Source organism: Vidua macroura, chromosome 17 (genome assembly GCF_024509145.1).
Source record: "Vidua macroura isolate BioBank_ID:100142 chromosome 17, ASM2450914v1, whole genome shotgun sequence".
NCBI lineage: Eukaryota > Metazoa > Chordata > Aves > Passeriformes > Viduidae > Vidua > Vidua macroura.
Window position 1 is genome coordinate 7854858 of NC_071587.1, and position 20382 is coordinate 7875239.

The 20382-nt window shown below is 60.1% G+C and overlaps 2 protein-coding genes across 2 annotated transcripts; both read left to right on the forward strand.

Moving 5' to 3' along the window:
* Nucleotides 1-2237: 2237 nt before the first annotated feature.
* On the forward strand, nucleotides 2238-15472 carry DUSP15 (dual specificity phosphatase 15). Its single transcript, XM_053993330.1, has 16 exons — nucleotides 2238-2459; nucleotides 2699-3109; nucleotides 4655-4688; nucleotides 6590-6672; nucleotides 7118-7167; nucleotides 7800-7874; nucleotides 8339-8510; nucleotides 8682-8890; nucleotides 12339-12639; nucleotides 13067-13256; nucleotides 13458-13498; nucleotides 13747-13852; nucleotides 14143-14244; nucleotides 14326-14721; nucleotides 14826-14944; nucleotides 15025-15472. The coding sequence occupies exons 2-16, from the start codon at nucleotides 3089-3091 to the stop codon at nucleotides 15163-15165; spliced, it is 2040 nt and encodes a 679-aa protein (XP_053849305.1). The 5' UTR covers nucleotides 2238-2459; nucleotides 2699-3088; the 3' UTR covers nucleotides 15166-15472.
* An 837-nt stretch (nucleotides 15473-16309) lies between these two features.
* Nucleotides 16310-17718, forward strand: FOXS1 (forkhead box S1). Its single transcript, XM_053992624.1, has one exon. It carries the CDS (start codon nucleotides 16329-16331, stop codon nucleotides 17673-17675), a length of 1347 nt encoding a protein of 448 aa, XP_053848599.1. The 5' UTR covers nucleotides 16310-16328; the 3' UTR covers nucleotides 17676-17718.
* Nucleotides 17719-20382: the final 2664 nt, after the last annotated feature.

Sequence of the window (20382 nt, forward strand, 5' to 3'; positions counted from 1 at the left end):
CGACACTTAGGCCGTTAAAAGGCTTGAATCCTCTGGCATGGGCAAGGCATTTCTCAGTGTCACATTATATTATCAGAATTTCTAAAGGAAACACAATTTTTCCTTAATCCCCAGATCACTGGCTGAAGTGGAAGCTGTGGTGTTCAGCACAGCTCCAGGTTTGGGGGGACAAACATGACTTAGAGCATAAGGTTGCCCTTCTCTACCTGCAGGGCAGAGAGAAGTTCACGCCAACCAAATCCACCCAGCTTGTGCTCCAGACTGGTAATGGATATCCCTTCCTGGGAGCGTTCAAGGCCAGATTGGACTGGGGTTTGAGCAACCTGGTCTAGTGGATGTTGTCTCTGCCCATGGGGATAGAAAGACATGAACTTTAAGATCCCCTGTAACCCAAACCAAAGCATTCTGGGTGTCTGTGATAATGGAGCCTCCCGTAATCTCTTCATCTCTCAGGATGGAATTCCACCCAGTAAGTGTACACCAGACTTGACATCTAACACAATGGGATTTCCCTAAATCCAAACAGATGTTTTCACAGCTCCATCTTTGGGGGCTGCCCTAATGCTTGTTAATCAGAAGCCAAATTAGCTACCTGTCCTGCACACACTGCCACCTTCTTGCACACCTGCAGCTGAACTGAAAGAGTTCAGAGCATGAACTCAGCCAGAACCCCACAGTCAGAACCCCTGGGAGCACAGTCTGTTCCTCCACACAGAGCTCTGCACTTTATACCTTCACCACTGAGTTAACTTTGGTTCTACAAATAAACTGAGCTGACTTTTGGCTGCTGAAATAAACTCTTACACAAGAAGCAGTGTTTTGGCGGTACATGTTGATCAGAAACCTGGCCGGGAGCACTGCTGCTCCATGTTACCTTGCTCTGCCCAATTCTTCCTGCGGGTTTCCTGCATATTTTCCTCTCCCTCCGAAAGAACGAAGGCATCCATTCATCTCTCACTTTCCTTGGGAGAGCACACACTTACCAGTATCATAACCCAAATGATGCCAGGGTTCTTGCAAAATTCTTCCACAAACAAATAGTACTCTGAAGGCATTTTGAGGGTCTTCAGAATAAAGGCACGTTTTCTTGCCTCAGGCTTTCCCACTTCCCTTTCTTACTTGCTTCTGAAACCTCTTCAGATCTTTTGCTAAGCAGCTGTTCTGACTCAGCTGGGTAGAAAGAGAAATACAAGATTCAGCACAACAAATGCTCCCACAGTATGACTTGCTTTAATTGCCCTTGAGAAGCTTCTGGGGATCAACTGCACCACATATTCTGAGAGGAAAAATAAATAAATATGGATACCACTGATAACTGCTTTTTCTTTGTGGAGGAAGAGGATCCATTTCAATTTTCTGTCTCTCTGCATGAACACTGGGGGCTAGGACAGAGCAAGTCTTACAGCCCATGTTCCACCATTCCTGCTGTAGCTTTCCTGTGCAGCCAGCATCCCCCTCTCCAGGGCAGGCAGCTGCCCACAGTGACCCTGCAGCAGCTCAGCCACAGCACTCCTGAACCACTGCTGGTCAACCCAGTGCTACAAACCACCCTCGACCTCCCTCCATAGAGTCACAGACTGGTTTGGGTTGGGAGGAACCTTAAAAGCTCATCCTATTCCACCCCGTTTCCACAGGCAAGCACACCTTCCACTAGACCAGGCTGCTCAAATGCCATGTCTGGTGGGACTAAGGCTCCCAGTGGGATCACATCCTGCTCAGCCACTGTGCTGCAGGAGACATTGCCCAGGAGAGGACTGGGCTGTAGGTGTTTATACATTGGAATGGGCTGCCCCGGGAGATGCTGGAATCACCGTCCCTGGAGGTGTTTAAGGAAAGACTGGAGTAGCACCCAGTGCCCAGGTCTGGTTGACAAGGTGATGTTCAGTCATAGGTTGGACTCCACGATCTCAGAAGTCTTTTCCAACCTAATTAATTCTATTACGCCTGTAGCATCTAAACCTGCCCACAGATACCAGCCATACTCCCCATACACGGTGGGAAGCTTGGGGAGGGGGGGCTATCCTTGCCCTCACTGCACACAGAGCATATGGGGCTTAACGTATTGCCCCGGGGATATGCAGGAGTTGGGATACAGAGCCGGGAGCCCACCGGGAACGCTCCGGGCCCCGCTTTGAGCTAGGCCGCGACCCCCGACCCCCGCCCGCCTCTGAGGGCGCCGGAGCCCGCGCCCGTCCCCACGGCAACCGCGCGGCTGCGCGCCAGGGGGCGCTCTCGGCACCCGCACCCCCCACACCGCCACCCCGGCCTGATCCCCCGGCCTGTCCCGGCCCCGCGACCCCCGGCCTGAGCCTCGCTGCGGGCTGGCGGCGACAGGCAGTGCTGGGGAACCCTCAGCCCTGCTCCTCGCTGGCACTGCCCCTCCTGCGGCCCTGCGAAGTCCCCAGGACACTCCTGCAGCCTCCCGGGCAGGGTAGGGATCCTGCGGCACCTGGCTGCAGGTGGGCACGGGCAGGGGTGGGCTCGGAGCGGGCAGGGCAGGGAGGAGTGTGGTGCAGGCAGGGGTGGGCACAGTGCGAGCAGGGCTGGACACGCTGCGGGCAGGGCCGGGATAGGTATGGTGCATGCAGGGGTGGGCATGGCGTGGGCAGGGGTGGGCATCCTGCCGGGCGCTTCACCGCGTGGCCGCACAGACCTTCCTTGATGGAGTAGGACAAAGGTTTTGTTCTTCTCCCAACAGTGCAGCCTTGTGCGGCCGCGGGCAGCGGCGACAGGCAGCAGCCAGCGCGGCCCCGTGCTCCCACGCCACGGCGCAGGGGGGGAGTCTCTCCTCCTTTGTCTGCTCCCGGCCAGGCAGCAGCCGGTGCGCGGCAGCGCCGGAGCAGCCGGGGAAGGGCCTCGGCAGGAACCGCGGAGGACGGCGGCCGCGGTCCCCTCTGCCCCGGCACAGCCACCGGCCCGGCCTCGCCGCGCTGGGAACGAGCAGCGATCCCGGGGGAGCCAAGCTCTTCATGACGGGAGCCCGACCAGGCAGCGGGGACGGCAGCTGCGCCCGGGGACGGGGAGGACGGCAGCATTGGGGACAAGGACACCCGCGCTCCGTCCCCACCCCCGGCGCCCGCCGTCGGCCATGGGGAACGGCATGAGCCAGGTAACGGGGAGCGCAGGGGCGGCTGCTCTGCAGTTCGGCCATGCCCGGGCGGCTCGTCCGGTGCTGGAGGGGGGAGACCCTTACCTGGCGGCTGCCTCTGCCGTGCCAAGCGCCGTTTCACCTGCCGGCACCGGGCTCGGCTCTTTGTTTGTTTGTCTGCTGGCAGAGCAACACCGGAGGTGAAACAGGCAGGGACACTGCGCTGGGACACTGCGCTGGGACAGCTGACAGCTGCCCGGGGGGAGTGGAGGGAAGGGGTCACAGTGAGTTCCTTCAAGGAAGGGGGGAACTTTTCCCAATGCCTTTAATCCTAAGGCACCAGCAACAAGCACACGCTGTGAGCCCTGTCTGACCCCGAGCCTGGTGGTCCCACACCCCCTGCTCAGCGGGGCTGAGCTGTGCATGGGGCTCGGCATCACGGGGCAGAGGGGATGGGCACTATTTTATTTATGTGCTGCCCCGTTTTCTCCTCTGAGGAGCGGGTCAGCAGGGTGCTGGGGACAGGCACATGCTGTTTATTCATGGTTCAGTGTCCTGCCCTTGGGAGCTGCCCTTGCTAACTGGCGCTCTCCTACCCGCTCCTCTCAGTGCCGCAGCTGCGAGTTAAAGGCACCCTGTCGATAGGAAATTGATCTAAAATCGCAGGAATCACAGGAAAAGCCCCCTTCTTTAAGCTGTTCAATCGAGAAAACTGTTTCCAAATGTGAGCAGTGAGACAAGCGTGAGTCCAGCTGTGCTGGTAAAAATCACCTCCACCGGCCCTGGGCACCAAATATTGCTGCAGGGAGAAACTAGTGGAGAACTGGCTCGATACAGGATTGAACTCACTGCCCAGTCTGGGAGTGAGGGAGAATATAAAATAGCTCTGGCTGACAAGGTTTGCAAGGTGTCCTGCTTCTGCATCTGCAGTGCTGTTAAGAGGCCTTGTCAAGTAATTATCTTTTCATCATGAGAAGTGGAATTTCCCAGGGGAAATGAGCTGAAAGTATGGTGTCCAGAGTAATCTGTGCCTGAGCTGTGAGAAATGGGCTTCCTGCAGTGCAGAGTGAGGGGAGTGGAGCTCAGGGCTGGGAGGGGGACAGCTACACCCCCTACAAGCTTCTCCATGCCTGTTGCTTTCCCATCCCTCGAGCAGCAGGACTTCCACAGGTCATGGGTATAGTCCAAGGCTGTACAAAGGTATATGCAACTTGCTGAGCTCAGGTAATAAACCCCAATGGAGGACTAATTGATGATAAACAAGAGGAGCAATAAAAAAGCTGTGTCTGGCTCCCAGTGCCCACGAGAGTGCAGTGCCAGGTGTTTTCAGGTGCCAGGGCTACATCCAGCCCCACATCCTGGATGCCAGGGCAGTGGCAGCCCTGGGAATGCACAGGTCCAGCTGCCCTGGCACCGTTCCTGCCCTGGGGCTGGCGATGGTCATGTCAATGCCAAAACTGTGTTCCCTCCAACCAAGGTCAGTGCTTCCCAGCGTGGGTCCCAGCACAGTGGGTACCACAGCACAGGGTCACTGCTCACACTGACACTTCCCCTTGTGTCCCACAGATCCTTCCTGGCCTCTACCTTGGGAACTTCGTTGGTAAGTGGAACCCAGCTGCTGCAGAGATGTTCTTCAGCTGGGGAGTGGGGCTTGCTTGAGCTGGTGTCTCCCTGCCTGCAAATGCTGCCTGACATCCTGCCTGCACCCAACATCCTGCCTGTGCCCGCTGCTCTGCCTGCACCCATGGCCTGCTCTGCTGTCACCCAGTTTGGGTTGGCAGTAGTGGGAGTGAAGACACTGTGGGAAAGGCAAGGCAGAGACCCCTGCCTTTGCATGCTTTCTTTATTTAACAGCTGCCCTGAGCTCTTGAGATGCATGGGGAAAGGAGCCAAGGAGGGAATATGGATCCCGTGCCAGGAGCAGAGGAGCTGGTGGTGCCACACGGGTGCAAGGGAGCGGGACTGGGGCACTTCAGTTGTCAGCACTTCCCCAGTTTTGCAGCTGTAGAAGAGGCCAGAGGGGGCTGCCCACCCTCAGGAGGCAACTTCCCAGAGGCAGAGTTACCCCTTCTCACACCAAGTCACAATTTTAAGGAATTTTCATTGTCAGGGGACAGTTACTGACCAAGTGTTGGTGTCTGCCATGACAAACGAGCATTTATGAGTACTCCTACCTCCCTGATTGGCTCCTTTGCCAGCTTGATTCCTGTTGAAAGCACTGCACAAGTTTAAAACCACTGGTGTGAATTGCTAAGGAAATGTCACTGGAGTGGCAGCCCTGTTCTCCCTTTGCCCCATGGAGCACTTCACGTTGGGGTGGGGGGCTGTGGCTTGCTGGGAGCAGAGGGACAAGGGCACCCAGCTGCCAGGTTCATCAGGGGGGTTCCTGTAAACAGCCTCTGCTCTGGGGCCTGGGTCTGATGCCATCCAAGCACTCCTCATCGCTCTGCCAAGCACTCCAGGGTGACAAGATTCTAGGCCTGCAACATTAAGCTCACAGAGGCATCTCCTCCAACTGGAAGCTTTTCCAGCCTCAGTAAGCCTTGATTCCAGTGTCACCACTTGCTGTCACTGCCTGCTGAGGCAGATGGGAAGATGGCAGGTGTGAGTCCCATCTCCCTCCCCACACAGAGTGCAGCTTCCCTGAAGAGCACCTCCCTTGAGACTCACTCCTATTAAAATTCACATCATGCCGTTAGCACTTCCCGGGCTGGATTCCTGAGCCAAGGTTTTACACCACGTGAAAGTTTAGAAACCCAAAAGAATGAGATGGGGAAATGTTTCCCCTCCTCTCTGGCCACACTTGCTGCATCTGCTGGTTGTGGCATGAAAGGGAGACACTTGGAAGCTGCTCAGCAAGACAAGCACGCTCCCCTCCCTGTGCAACAGCTGCTGTGCTGGACCAGAGGCCAGGATCACATCCAGAATGTTGAAGCATTGGTGAGAGGCAGGGCATTGCCCCAAACAGCCAAGGACACCCCATTTCTGTCCACACAGCTGCAGAGAAAACAGACCAGAGAGCAGCAAGTCACTGCTCAGGTGTTTTCTACAGAAAATCAGAGTTGATATAAATTGCTGCAGCTCCACTTCCATAGTTCATAAGATAAAGCAGTTCTCTCAGGCTGCAGCAAGTCCCAGTGCTCTGTGTGTGACTGATCGAGATGTGGGCAGGGCATGTCTCCTCCCAAAGTGGGGACAAGTACAGGCAGGAGGGACACTACCTGCTGACCCAGAGTGTTTCTGTGCAGATGTGAATGTTTCAACCAGCATGAGCAGCAAGGAGAAGGGATCAGGGAGAGGCCTCTGGTTTGGGATCATGGGATTGGCATTCCAGGTTTCCATGTTTGCCCATGTCTGCATTGCTGCATGTGGGGGTGGGATGCAGTCAATCTGCTGGAGCAAGGCTCTGTGTGCTGGCTGGCTGTAGAAGCAGGGTGGGAGCACTGTGGGAAGAGAAGGGTAGGAAATAAATACATGTTGATGTCTAGTTTTATCCTTCAGATGCCAAAGACCTGGAGCAGCTAAGCAGGAACAAGATCACTCACATTGTTTCGATCCATGAATCCCCCCAGCCCTTGCTGAAGGTAGGGGTCCTGCACCAGATGTCACCATGTAGATTCCTGCAGCTCCTTCCATGCTGCATCTTCCTTCCCCCTTTGAGAATCCCATGGCACGTACACCTCTCCCTGGTCACTGATCCCAGAGGGGCTGGGCGGCCCCCCGGCATGGGAAATGGGCTGTCATGTGACTATAACCCGACCTTGAACACTGACGGGAAACAATTTCCAGCTCTCCAGGCTCCTCTTGTTTCCCATCCTCTCCCACGAGCTGCTGGTGTCCCCTTGCTCTGCCCTTCACCCCAGGGAGAGTGTGGCCCCATCCCCATGCAGGGGGGATGCTGTGTGGGGGAAGCAAAACTTTGTAGGCAGCTCTGGGTAAGGAGCAAAGGCGCTACCAGCCCTGCTCTGACCGTGTATGACAGCCTGGCTGCAGTGCCTGAGCTTCTCCTCTTCCTATTCTGTCTTCCAGGACATTACCTACCTCCGCATCCCCCTGCCTGACACCCCTGAAGCCAACATGTGAGTACCCTGGGCGTGGTGGGGATGTGCAGGGAGGTGGGAGGGTGACCAGAGATGAGGGCTCACAGCTTCTCAAGCCCTCCATGTGCTCCAACTCCCTCCAGCTCCTCAAGCACAACGACCTACAGGCTGGAGATGTGATGCCACAGTGCAGGGCACCACCCCTGGACCCCAACAGCATCCCAGTTCAGTGACTGCTGTGAGGGTATGAGCCCTGGGGTGAGGTGAGGGGCAGCCACTCCACAGCACCCGTGGAGAGGGGCAGCAAGCGTCACCCCAAGAAGTGTCTGGAGAGGGGAGAGCACATAAAGGGTATGGAGCCAGCCAAGGGCACAGGCATGGCTGGAGATTCAAGCAGCAAGCAAGCGTCCCATTGCCCCAGCATGAGTCACACAAGTCACAGGGCAGCCCTGTGCATCCCCAGCACAGTGTCCCCTTCTGTGTCCCCAGCACAGAATGAGCTGGAAAATCTACCTTTCCTTGGGAATAAACAGCACTGAGCTGTTCAGGTCTCAGCAGTGGCTGGCAGATCCCCTAAAACAACTCAAACATACAGGGCTGTTCTGCCTGCAGCTAAAAATGCTGTTCCACCCCTGAAGTTCTTATTCTGTCTGGTTTATTTTTCTTGCTAGCAAGAGGCACTTCAAGGAATGCATCAGTTTTATCCATCAGTGTCGCCTGCATGGAGGGAACTGCCTCGTCCACTGGTAATGCTTCTTCCCCTGTGCCTGCTGCTGTGTTCCCCCAGCTCAGCAGATACACTCCCCAGCCCCTCACTTTAGCTGCAACCCCTGATCAAAGCCAGCCTGTGCCAGAGGGCTGTGTGCCAATGGACCCACCCAGGATCCACCCTTGGATGTGGCTTGTGACTCAAACCCAGCGGGATCCAGGCAGTCCTGGAGCCGGGGCAGCTTTTTGCTGCAGCTGAGTGTGCGGGATGAGCAGGGTTTGGGGCAGGCAGCCAGGCAGTGCCTGCTGCTCCCATTCCCTGTAGAGGAGTGGGTATTTATAGGCACGGATGTCCAGGACCTTGGAAGGTCTCAGGCCACTGGGAGAGCAAGTCCTTGGAGAAGAAGAACTGAAATATCCGAGGCACAGGGGTAGAGGAAGAGGCAAGCATAGGGTCAGGGTGTGCCACTAATGCCAGCCCTTCTGCACTTTCCCTTGCCAGCCTTGCTGGCATCTCCCGCAGTACCACCGTGGTCGTTGCCTACGTCATGGTTGTCACGGAGCTGAGCTGCCAGGAGGTGCTGGATGCCATCCGAACCATCCGGCCCGTCGCCAACCCCAACCCCGGCTTCAGGCAGCAGCTGTCGGAGTTCAGCGGCAGCGCAGCCCGCAAGGTGGGACAAGCCTCTGCCACCTGTGCCCTGCCCCATGGCTGAGCCTGCCATGGGTCTCAGAGCAAGGACAAGTCCTGATGGGATTCAGTTTCTTCCCTGCTCCCCTTGCTGGTAGGCTTGGACCTACCCTTGTAAACCAGCACTATATTTTACTTTTCGCTCCTTCCCCAGGTCCGCAGGCACCTGAAGCAGAAGTATGGGCTGTCTCCTTTCAATGACGAGGAAGAAATAAAGGCCTTGCTGCCAGTAGGGAGAGAAGGAACGTCCAGAACAGAGGGAGCTGTGCAAGGACTGGTCCCAAGAGCCAGAGACATGAGGAGCACAAGTCCCTTCCTGCTGCGGGTGAAGAGGACGTTCTCCTGCATCCCGGCTTGTCTGAAGTGACCCAAGCCAAGGGAGAGCAGTGAGCATCACCCAACAGCCTGGGAGAGATGAAGGAGATGCAATACAGTGGGACAGGGAGCATTGGGCAGGAACCTGCACAAAGCCCAGCTCCTTCTTCTCTTCTAGGGTGGGAACGTGCCACCCGCTCTCTGGGCAGGTTTCATGGACACTGTTGGGCTTTGCAGCACATGCTGGGCTCATCTTCTTCACATCCACTGTGCTGGGGACACAGATCTCTGTCCCTGGGTCACTGCAGGCTCCTGCTTGGGGCAGAACACAGAGGGGGTCTCTTCTGCCACAGGCCAGTACCCAGGTGTTGTCAGCAGCAGTTTTAGCACTTGGGTACCCGCTGCATGGCCTCAGGGTGCACAGGAGAGCCGGTGCTCCCCTCAGAGCGGTTTTCCCACCAGCAGCACAAGCTTCCAGCATCCAGGTGGCTGAAGAGCAGGGACACAACAGTGTGCCAGCAGGTAATGCCACCACACAGGCTTCCAGGCAAGGGTCCAGCTCCAGACTGGCCAAGCACAAGCCCTGAGCAAGCACTGTAGCTTTAGGAATCCATTGCACCCCATTCCCACCTATCCCAGGGCGCAATCTGTAACAGGTGGGAACCAAGCATTTAACCTGGCCAGACCTCACTAGAGCAGAGCCTTAAGCCATTTTGCTTAAAGACTTTATATGTTTCCCAGTAATAAATACCCTTCTCTGTGGTCTGACTCTCCTGTGATGGCCAGGTTGAAACGGGGATGCCAAGGGGGAAGGTCCCAGCATGGGACCAAGTCTGGAGCTGCTGCTGGCCACTCTCTGGAGTGGGCTGGGGACACTGGCATGCCCGGACAGGGCTCACTCTGCTGCCTTGTGGCAAGGTGACAAGGGAGGCCAGAAATGTGAGTGCAAGGGCAGGGGCTCTCTGGGGACAAGCTGTGCTCCAGGAGAGGATGGGAGCAGCAGGTGGGAGCTCACCTGGAGCCTCTGCACTCACTGGATCCAGGAACACAAGGTGCAGGAGTCTGGTGGTTCCTCCAGCTGTTGGGAGTCTGGCACCATCACAAGCTCCAGACCTGTCCCATTTAAACCTTTTCCTGGAGCAGAGTCCCAGGTGGGAGAAATTCTGAGGATGTCCAGTTGGGTAATCAGCATTGTCCCTGTTGGGACTCAGAGCATGTTTCTGGGGTCCCTCTCATCCCTGCCCCCTCTATTCTAGGGGGAAGGGATCCCCCAGGAGACAAAGTTTCAAGACCAGGGTTCCTTCCTGCTGCCAGCATCTGCTGCTGAGCTGGGTGCTGCCTTGGGGTGACCCAGGCAGACTGGGAGTTCCACCCTACTACTGAGCAAACTGAATAACCAGGGGTGCATCATCCTTCACTGCTCCTGCACCATCTGCCATGGGAACCCACTCTGCTTCCAGTTCCTTCCAGGCTCCTCTGCCCATGCCCTTGGCCTCAGGCCAGGCTCTCCAGCAGCCTTTGGCCTCCTCAGCACCCAGCAGGGTGGAAGCCCTGCAGCCCGGGATCACATGTCTGGGCTGGTTGTGTGCCCCATGCACAGATGCACCCTCTCACACTGGGACACCTTATGCCAAGGTGTTTACACCCAGAGATTCCCCTGTTCCCACTGTAAACCACACAGGGAGCTCCAGCTCAGCTCCACAGCACAGCAGAATGTATTTATTTTGGCAGATCTGGTTTACACAGCTTGGAAAAACCCGGGCAAGGGCAGGGTTAGCTATGAGTTAATGTTTGACTGCCTTTTGAAACTCATTTTGGCATGAAAAGTTTAAGGGTTAAGCAGCTTCACCTTCCCCGGGAAGGGAGAAGCTCGGTGAGGAATACGGTGGGGAATCTGGCTCCTGAGCGTCCTCGCTGATGCCCGGGTAATTAGATCCCCCGGGTCCTGCGTCACCAGGCGGCTGCCACAGCACATGAAATCCCCGGCCGGCCGATAAAACTGATCCCGGCGGGCTGGGGCTGACAAACGAGCCGGCGGCTGCGATTATCGCCCAGCCTTGGATGTAATCAGTGAAGCCACTGGGAGGATGTGCAGTGACTCCTTGCCATAGCACTGCTTCCCAAGGCAGAAAGGGGAGATGTGGATTCTCTGTCGGTCAGTTCCCAGGCCCTTTTCCCAAAACGTGGCCCTACAGCTCACCCAGATGGAGGGCACAGGTGTTGCCTGGGCTTCACTTTGCAACAAAGGGGTCGCGGGCAGGCTCAAAAAGGAGAGAAAACTCGTGCCAGTGGGGCTCGCTCATACACCCCGTGTGGCCCCATGTGCCCTCTGTGCCACGTGGCTGTGCCCTGTCTTCACATCCTCTGGGAAAGCCCAGGACTGGGCTCTCTGCCACTGATTATTCATTTGGAGACTTTGCAGCCCCAGTAGCTCTCAGGAACTTTGCTTCTCCTCTCGGCCAGAGGTGACTTTCTCTGACTCAGAGCAAGAAAGTAGACCTGGGTGACTGCAAAAGAAGACTTGGGGGGCAGCAGCTGGGCAGAGGAGCAGGGTTTCCCTGCACAGCGACATGAAACTCTGCAGCAGTGATAAAGGAACCAACACTGGTGTCACCTCAGGGCGGCCCAGTGACGCAGCCCGTGCCCTGCTGGGGGCCAATGGGGAGCTGGTGCAGGATGTGTCCCACCCCGGTCCCGGCAGCCCTTGGCACAGCTCATCCACCCGTTTCCCGTTCGACTCAGCATCCAGAGCCCCACAAGGCAGATGTTAGCATTAGAGGAGAGGAGAGATTGGAGAGATGGGGACATGTGACTGTTCACACCACCCTGGAAACCCCGTGCTCTTCCCGCAGCTCCTTGCAGCTCCCCATACCCAAGGAGTGAGCAGCTGGTCCCATGGGAGGACGCAGCCCCTGGAGCTGGGACGTGTCTGGCTGGGTGTCTAGTGCAGGAAGTAAAGGGAGTAGGGTCCCTTGTCCCCTTCGGGGAGCATGTGGGAGACCTGACAGTTTTAGAGGAAGCATTTGGGAGGGGTGCAGAAAAGTTCCGTGTGCCTTCTGGTGCCTTTTCCCCTCTCCCGGGAATGCAATGTGCCTGCCCCTCTCCCGCGAGTGCAGGGTGACTGTTGAGAAACACACCTAGTGCAGGTATCTCGGTATGTAAATTACCAGTGCGAGCTGCGCATTGTGTTCTGCACGGCAGGAAAAGGCTGGAGCCCCGGGCAAGAGCCGGGAATGGGCGCCCACCCTTTGCCTAACAAAGGGCACTTCCCGGGATGGGGGTCAATCACCCAGAGCCTCTGCAGGAGTCAGTAAGCAACGGGAAGAGGCTGAAACACCACTGGCGTACATGGGTGCACACATTGTCTGAAACCTGGGGGATGCCTTTGTCGGGGGTCCCTCCCGGAGGCACCAGCTCCAGCTCTTCCCATTGCTGTAACCGTCAATTACGACATCACTTTTTCCTGAACACGGATGTCTGACGCTGCTGCGTGGGGAAAAGTGGAGCAGAGAAAAAAATTTAAGAACATCTCCCCTCGCCTTGGGGCAGCCAGAACATGCGGCGTGCGCCAAGAAAGGGAAAGTGAAAGCCGGAGCCGCTTTCGGTTTCGCCGCCGGGCCGCGATGGCGGAGCCGGGGGCGCCCATGCGGCTGAAGGAGTGGCTGATCGCGCAGATCGACAGCGGCCGGTACCCGGGGCTGCGCTGGGAGAACCGGCACCGAACGCTCTTCCGCATCCCCTGGAAGCACGCTGCCAAGCAGGACTACCGGCAGCAGGAGGATGCTGCGCTCTTCAAGGTACCCCGGGCTCCCCGCCGTCCCCACCCGGCCCTGGGAACGGCCCCCGGGCTCCGGGTGCACTCCCGGGGCTCCCCATTGCCCGGGGCTCCCCACTGCCCAGCTCCGTGCGCACCCCGCAATCCCTCACCCAGCTCTGTGCAGCCGAGCTCCGTGGGCACCCCCAGGGCTCTCCATTACCTGGCTCTGTGCGCAGCGCTAGGACTTGGCTCCATGCACACCCCTGGCACACACGGCCCAGCTCCGTGCACACTCCCGGAGCTCCCGGTGTGCTCCCCTGCCACCCCGCACCACCCAGCTCCCCGCAGTCCCCCAGGACACACAGCCCCGCCTCCCCACTCCCCACCCTGGTGGACCCCCTTGGACAGCCGAGCCGGGGGTCAGGTTGTGGCAACCCCCACAGAACAGGGCACCCTCTGTCCCTCAGGCTTGGGCCATCTACAAGGGGAAGTACCACGAAGGGACGGACAAGGCCGACCCCTCCACCTGGAAAACGCGGCTGCGCTGCGCCCTCAACAAGAGCACCGACTTCCAGGAGGTGCCCGAGCGGAGCCAGCTGGACATCTCCGAGCCTTACAAGGTGTACCAGATCGTGACTGACAGAGCCGGTGATGCAGGTACGTTCCTGCCATCCCTCCTCCTGTGCCAGATGTGGGGTTGATACCTGAACCATGCCTGTACAAGCCCCGTGCCCCACAGACATTACCCTTCCTCCCCGCTCCTTTTCCTCTCTGGGTGTCCTGGACAGCCAGCTGTCTTCCCTGGGGCTGTTCCTGCCGTTTGCCAGGGGTTCACCCGTTCTTTCTTGCTCTCTGCAGAGGACAGTGACACACAGTCCCCAGGCAGTAAGGACCAGCAGGTGAGCCTGCCCTGTGCCATCCAGGCAGGGGAGAAGGTGGGACCCTCAAATCCCCCCCTCACCCATCAGCTGCTGCCCTGCTTGCACACTGCCTGCATTTGTCCCATGGGGCATCAAAGAGGGTCCCCTGTGCCATGCACTGCCAGGCAGGGGATCTGCTGGCTTTTGGGGTCCACAGTAAAGGAAGGAGCTGGCTCAGGATCCCCCACTGCCAGCTCAGCCCTCACCAAAGCTACTCCTACCCCCAGGGCAGCACTGCAGGGAGTCCAAAGAAGGAGGAAAGCCAGAAGGACATGCTGGAGAGTGTCCACGTGTCTCCACAGCCCTGGGTCTCTGGCCACCCAACTGAGCGAGGTGAGGAGGGTCCCTCTTGGTGGGATGGGGTGGGGGCAGGGAGTGCACACTTCTGCCAGGATCCTGCTCTCCTGTCGCTCGTGCAGGCAACACCTGTGGGGATTGAGGTAGGTGCTGAGGATTCCCACCCTACCCCAGCAAAGCCATACACTTAGGGGATATGATGAGGCCCAATAATGAGCAAACACAGTGGGAAGTGTGGGCCCAGGGGCTTGGGCCAGGAGAGTGCCTGGGAGCCCTTGGGGTAACTGTCCATGTCCCTTTACCACCTCATCTCTGCCCTGGTCCAGGGTGCCTTGTGAAGGGAGTCTTCTATGGCTGGAGCCCAACCCATGGCCAGCTTCTGCCCAGACCCCAGTCCTACCTCCCTGTGGAGGATGTCAACAGTTCAGGTAAGAGCCATGTTGCAGGCAATGCCCTGGGTGGCCCCACCAGCCCAGATTGCCCATGAACTGACCCTCCCTTTGCCCCAGACTGCTGGCTCCACATCCGCCTGTACTACTGCGACGTGCTGGTGAAGGAGGTGACCACCCGCACGGCCGAGGGCTGCCGCATCACCACCAGCACCGTGCCGGCCGACAGCGAGCACCTCTATGGCCCCTCCTGCATGGAGCAGATAAAATTCCCCCCACCGCAGGTGCTCAGCAGCCACGGCCGCGTGGCCTGCATGACCAACGTGCTGGAGCGGCTCTTGCCCCATCTGGAGCGCGGGGTGTTGCTGTGGGTAGCACCTGAGGGGGTCTTCATGAAGCGCCAGTGCCAGGGCAGGGTGTACTGGAATGGGCCACTGGCCCCGCACAAGAACTGGCCCAACAAGCTGGAGAGGGAGAAGACTTACAAGCTGCTGGACACACAGCAGTACATACAGCGTAAGTTCCCTGCTCCCCTCGGGAAGAGGGGCAGGTCCTGCTCTGGTGTGGCTGATGGGGGCTATGAGGACCCCATGTCCCCTGACAGGCTTGGTGTCTTGCAGAGGTGCGGGAGTACCTGAGCAACGGGCAGCTCCTGCCTCAGTACCAGATCTACCTGTGCTTCGGGGAGGAATACCCCACCAGAGCTGGGCATCCCTTCCAGAAGCTCATCATGGCTCACGTGAGTAGCCAGGCACAGGGACCATTGCAAGGCAGGGACACGGACCTGTGCCCATCCTCTGTCGTTCTGTGCCTCCACAGGTGGAGCCGGTGTTTGCTCGGGAGCTCTTCCATCATGCCCAGCGCTTGAGGCCGACGCTGCTCTGCAATTCCCCCCAGCCCTGTGCCCCTGGCACCTCCAGCCACATTTTCCATGTCCTCAAACAGCTCTGCCAGCCCTGAACTGGGTGGGAGAGGTGACCCCAGTTGCCATAAAGTTTCAGAGTGGGAGGCTCTGAGCCCCATGGCTCCATTCCAGCTGCATGTCCCAAAGCAGAGTGCTCAATGTGCGGGACCAGACAAGGACGGATGTTAGCTGGGTGGGCAGGTGCTGCTGCCCCTGTCATTGCTGTATTTATTCCCCAGAAGTCTGCCAGTGGGGTTTGTTGTGTGCCTATTCAGCAATCCAGGGCAGACCTGGCCCTGTCCTTGCACCTTGTGCTGCCAGGACTCGCCGTTGCAAACCTTAGAAATAAAGGTTGTATTTTCATATGGGTGTTGGGGGCTGGCTCTGGGGTGAGGGGCTGGTGCTGGTCCGAGCAGAGCACGGGTGGCTGGGGAAGCTGAGTCCAGACAGAGCCTCATGTGAGCAAAGCTAGCTCAGCCCCAGCCACAGCGTGAGACAACCCCCTGCCCCAGCACTGGCTCCAGACCTGTCCTGCCCCTTGTCCCAGCCCCTTGGCAGGAATGAAGGCAGCAGCGAGGTGCCTGTTAGCTGCTCTGCTGACCTGGCAATGCAGAAGGCTGTCCCAAAGGCAGTCACCACCTCTGTCTCAGTTTGCACTCATGAGCAGTGTGATGGGGCTCCTGGGGCCTGTGCTGTGCCCAGAGTTTTGGGAACAATGCAGGGACCTGGCACAGGATCCAGCACAAGGCCAGGCTGGGGGCTGGGGCTGAAGCGCTGGAGTGGGCAGAGGACAGATGGGCATCTGAGGGCAGGCAGCACCTCAGTCCTGCCCACATCCCTCACTCAGCCTCACTCCAGGCCCAGCCAGAGCCCGGCTGCTCACCGTGAGCAGGAAAGGATGACAACCAGGTCGTGGGAACCTTCCGTGGGAAAGGGGGCTGTGGAAGCCGGGGGCTGCGCCCGCCTCTGCCCTGGGGAGGCCGCGGCCGTGCCAACCGCGGGGCCACTGGCTGCTGGCCGCAGGTCTTGGCGGCGCATCCGTTTGTCTGTCCACAGGGACCAGTGCTGGACGGCAGAGTCCTGCTCCGCCCTGGGCGGCCCCTCAGAGGAGGGGCCCGCCGCCCCCTCGCCGGCCGGCGGGTTTTAACGGGCCGTGCTGGGGCCGTGCGGCAGAGCGGGATCAGCGGCAGAGCTGGAGCGGCGGGGGCCGGCAGGGAGGATGCAGCCCGACCTCCCCGTCGGCGACGCGGCGCTGCGCAGCCCACCGGCTCCTGAGCCGGCCGGCGGTGCCTTCCCCAGCGCTGAGGCCACCAAGCCACCCTACAGCTACATCGCCCTCATCACCATGGCCATCCAGAGCGCGCCCGAGCAGCGCATCACCCTCAGCGGCATCTACCGCTACATCATGGGCCGCTTCACCTTCTACCGCGAGAACAAGCAGGGCTGGCAGAACAGCATCCGCCACAATCTCTCCCTCAACGAGTGCTTCGTCAAGGTGCCCCGTGACGACAAGAAGCCGGGAAAGGGCAACTACTGGACCCTCGACCCCGACTGCTACAACATGTTTGAGAATGGCAGCTTCTTGCGGCGCCGCCGACGCTTCACCAGGAAGAAGGGTCTTCGGGATGCACCAGGCACTGAGGGAGACGAGGGGCGCGGGAAGACCCCCAGGCAGCAGGGGCAAGGGCTGCCCGCTGCTCCGCTGCTGGACGAGGGGAAGGCAGAGGGGGGCTACAGCTCGCCGTCGGCCACAGGACGCCTGCCGAGCCCTGCCGCTCTCTCTGAGGGTGCTGGTGTGCCGGGCTGCACCGAGCCCTGGGCCCGGCGTCAGCCACCCAAGGCCAGGCAGCCCTGCCTGTACCTGCCGGACATGGCACAGCCCAAGGGGCCGTTCTTCACGCCCCCCGAGAGCCGCCCGCCCAAGGAGACTGTCTTCGGGGGGCTCCCGGCGGCGCTGCAGCTGCCCCGGCCAGGTCAGTACCCATTGCCCAGCGAGCGCCCGGCCCAGCACCAGCACCCTGCCCTGCTGCCTGCCCTGCTGCCCACCCAGCACAGGGACCCCCCGCAGGACTCACCGGCCACCCCAGACACCCCCCCAGAGCAGCGGGAGGGCAAGGAGCTGGCTGCCCCTGCGCTGGGGCCGTGTCAGCCATTCGGGCAGGTGCCACCTGCATTCCCTGGCAACCTCCTGGGCACGGGCAAGCCCCCCCCATCCTGCTTCCTGGAGGGAGAGGGCTGCACGCAGCCCCACCTGCCCGTGTTCGGCTCCTTCAGCCGGCCGGGCCCCGAGGCGCTGGGCAGCAGCTATCAGTGCCGGGTGCAGGCGCTCAGCTTCTGCGTGAAGGAGCGGCCCTGCAGCACAGCGCTGGAGCATCTCCTGGCTGCAGCCCCCCCGGCCTCCACCACCCCCTGCCAGCCACCCTTCGGGGCCATGGGGCCACGGGCAGGTGAGCAGAAGGAGCCATGGGGGCCGGGGACCACGATCCCACTGCAGGGGGGTAATGGCTACCACCTGGGGCTGCCCCCCTGCCTCTACCGGACACCCGGCATGTTCTTCTTTGAGTGAGGGACTCCCCACCCCGGGACAACCCAGCACCTAATAAAGCACATTCCCCAACGCTGCCTCTGTGGTCTCTGTGCCCCATTCGAGGTGGGCAGTGGGCAGGGGCAAGCTGGGGACCCTCAGCCCCAGCTCAGGTGCTCGGTGGGGGACACATGTGCCCAAGGCCAGCCTCCATCCCCACCAGTCCCTCCATCAGTGATCACTGACTGAATGGTGAGGCCATGTGGGGACGGGACATGGCCTTGGTCAGGGCACCCACACCCAGGTCCTGTGTCCCAGAGAGATGCTGGGGACAAGGTCCTGCCACAGTGTGGGGCCAGGAGCCCCTGAAGCGCCATCCCATGGTAGTACGAGGGAACTTTGTTCCTGGGGGTCAGGGGGATGGGCTGCAGCAGAAGTTATCCCCCAGTGGAGCCTCACTGTCACCTCCCTGGGCCTGGGACCGCTCCAAGTTCGTTTTTTCACAGGATGTCACACGTGGCACAAGTGGCACCAGCCTCAGTGTGGTGCCCTGCAAATGGACCCGTGTTGCCCCAGAGAGACTGCAGGGAGGCACCAGGGGTTGTGGCACAGCGTGGAAGCTCTGCTGTGGGGGGGACAGGGCTCCCTCCCCTTTCTGCCCTTGCTTGTGGCTGTGTCAGTGCTTGGCTGGAATTCCAACTAGTCCCTGCAGACTCCGAGACCAGGGCAGCCCCAAAGATGGGCTGTGCCAAGGGCTGCAGCTCTGATGGGAACAACCCGGAAAGTGGATTCCTCTGAACTGAATCATGCAGGGTGGCTGTCAGTGAAGAGGCACCAGCTGAGTCACCGCTGTTCACACTGGGCTGGGCACAGGGATATGCCCCAACTGGCCCAACTGGGGGACACTGGAGTGGACAGGGTCCCCACACAGCCCCAGGATGAGACCTGGCCACTAGCCCCTTCCCACACAGCACTGGGACACCGAGTCAGCACCTCTGAGCACAGGAGTGGGGTCAGAGTGATGCTGGCAAAGTGGGGGGCTGTGCTTGCGCCCCCCATCCTGCCAACCCCAGGCTGGGGGAGGGAGCTCCCCAGGAGCAGCAACACCCAGACCCCATGGCACAGCCAGCCCCAAGATGGACACAGGGTTGGCAGGGGCTGTCCAACCTGATGTGCTGATGTGAGGACCAAATTTGTGTCAAAGTCCCCCCAGCTCCCCAAGGCCAGGGGAACTCCAGTTTGGCCAGTCTCGGGGGTCTCTGCGGGGGCCGTGCTGGCACGGAGGAACGCTGCCGTCACTCGGGGACCGGGAGCACCGCGGCCACGTCAGCTCTGTTATCAGCCCGCAGACGGCTGCTGCTGGGCCATGGCTGTGTCCCAGCCCCGGGCAGGGCAGGGGGACCGCCCTTCATCATCGGGAACTGCCACTCAGCCCTGGGCCTCTCTTTTCTCCCTTTTTTCCCCCCTACCCAGTGGAAAACAATATTTGAGCGCCTACATCATGCTGGCGTCTCCGGAGCGGCCGGCGGTGAGCGCGGCTGACCTCAGCCCCCTCCTTCACACGGTCCCCGGGGGCGCGGGAGGAAGCGAGCGCCGCAGCCGTGCCCAGGGGCCGTCTGGTTCCCACGCAGCGTGGCCGGGCCCATCGCCCGCCGCGGCTGGGAACACACGGCCCCGGCCCCATGCTGTGCCCGACATGGGGTCCCTGTGCTGGGAGCAGTGTGGCCCATCCCACTGTCCCCCAAACTGCAGCAGCCGCTAGGGATGGGCACTCCTGTCCCGCACTGCCCGGGAGTGCAGATCAGAGCCATGCGCTCTCCCAGTGCTCCCTTTTCCCGTCCTCACCCTGACTGCCGGTCACGGACCCGCTGTTCTCCCAGCTCTGCCTCCTCCCTGGCTCGCTCCCGGCTCGCTGTGGGTGGCCTGATCCCCCGCCCGCTCGCCCGCTCCCATCCTGGGCCGTGCCGTGGCCGGGACTTGCTGCACCCGGTCACGGGGCGAACCTGCTGCCGCTGCCGGCGGTGCTGCCAGGTGCCGGAGGTCTGCCCGCTCCCCTCGCCTCCCTGCACTGCCTGCGGGGATCCTTGTTTCTGCAGGCAGGGTGGGTGCCGCAGGGACAGGGTGCACGGGGAACGTGTGCTGCTCCACGCTCCGGGGATGGATGCTGAGGACACATGTGTGCACATCCAGACTGCACCGTGCATCCGTGGGGGTGATGAGGACCCCACACATAAGGGATGGACCTGGCCGCCGTGGCCTGTGCTGGACCAGGAGAATTTGGCCCCAGTGTGTCCAGTCCACTCCAAGCAACTTCAGGGGCTCATGAGCTGTCAGCTGGGAGCATAGGATGGGATCACAGCTACTTCCATGGGTGTCAGCCCTGTGGCCCCACTCATGCAGCCCCAGTGTGTGTCTCTGTAGGGTCCCAGGGTAAGAAGGAGGGGACTGGAGAAAACAAACTGGGCTGTGGGGTAGGGGTCCCACACCCTGGGTTGTGCTGGTGGTGTCTGTGCATCCCTCTACCACAGATGTGCACACACAGGGCTGTGTTCACAGCCTAGGAACTGATCCCCTACAGCAGCTTAGGGTGCCAGGAATGTCCGGGGCTGATGGTCCATCTGGAAGCCCCATGGCCACCCCACAGCAGGGCCCTGCAGCCCCTGTGGCCGTCCGGGGCCAGGGCCGGGACCGGGGCGACGCGCGGCTCCTGGGGCCAGACAGGAAGGAGACGTCACCGCCGTGGAGCGTA

Excerpts from the sequence above, each read along its gene's own strand:
- DUSP15 (XM_053993330.1), top strand. The coding sequence starts at position 3,089 with ATGGGGAACGGCATGAGCCAG. Across the intron at positions 6,673-7,117 it reads CCCCCCAGCCCTTGCTGAAG|GACATTACCTACCTCCGCAT; the intron begins GTAGGGGTCCTG and ends TCTGTCTTCCAG. Across the intron at positions 14,245-14,325 it reads GGAGGATGTCAACAGTTCAG|ACTGCTGGCTCCACATCCGC; the intron begins GTAAGAGCCATG and ends CCTTTGCCCCAG.
- FOXS1 (XM_053992624.1), top strand. The coding sequence starts at position 16,329 with ATGCAGCCCGACCTCCCCGTCGGCGACGCGGCGCTGCGCAGCCCACCG.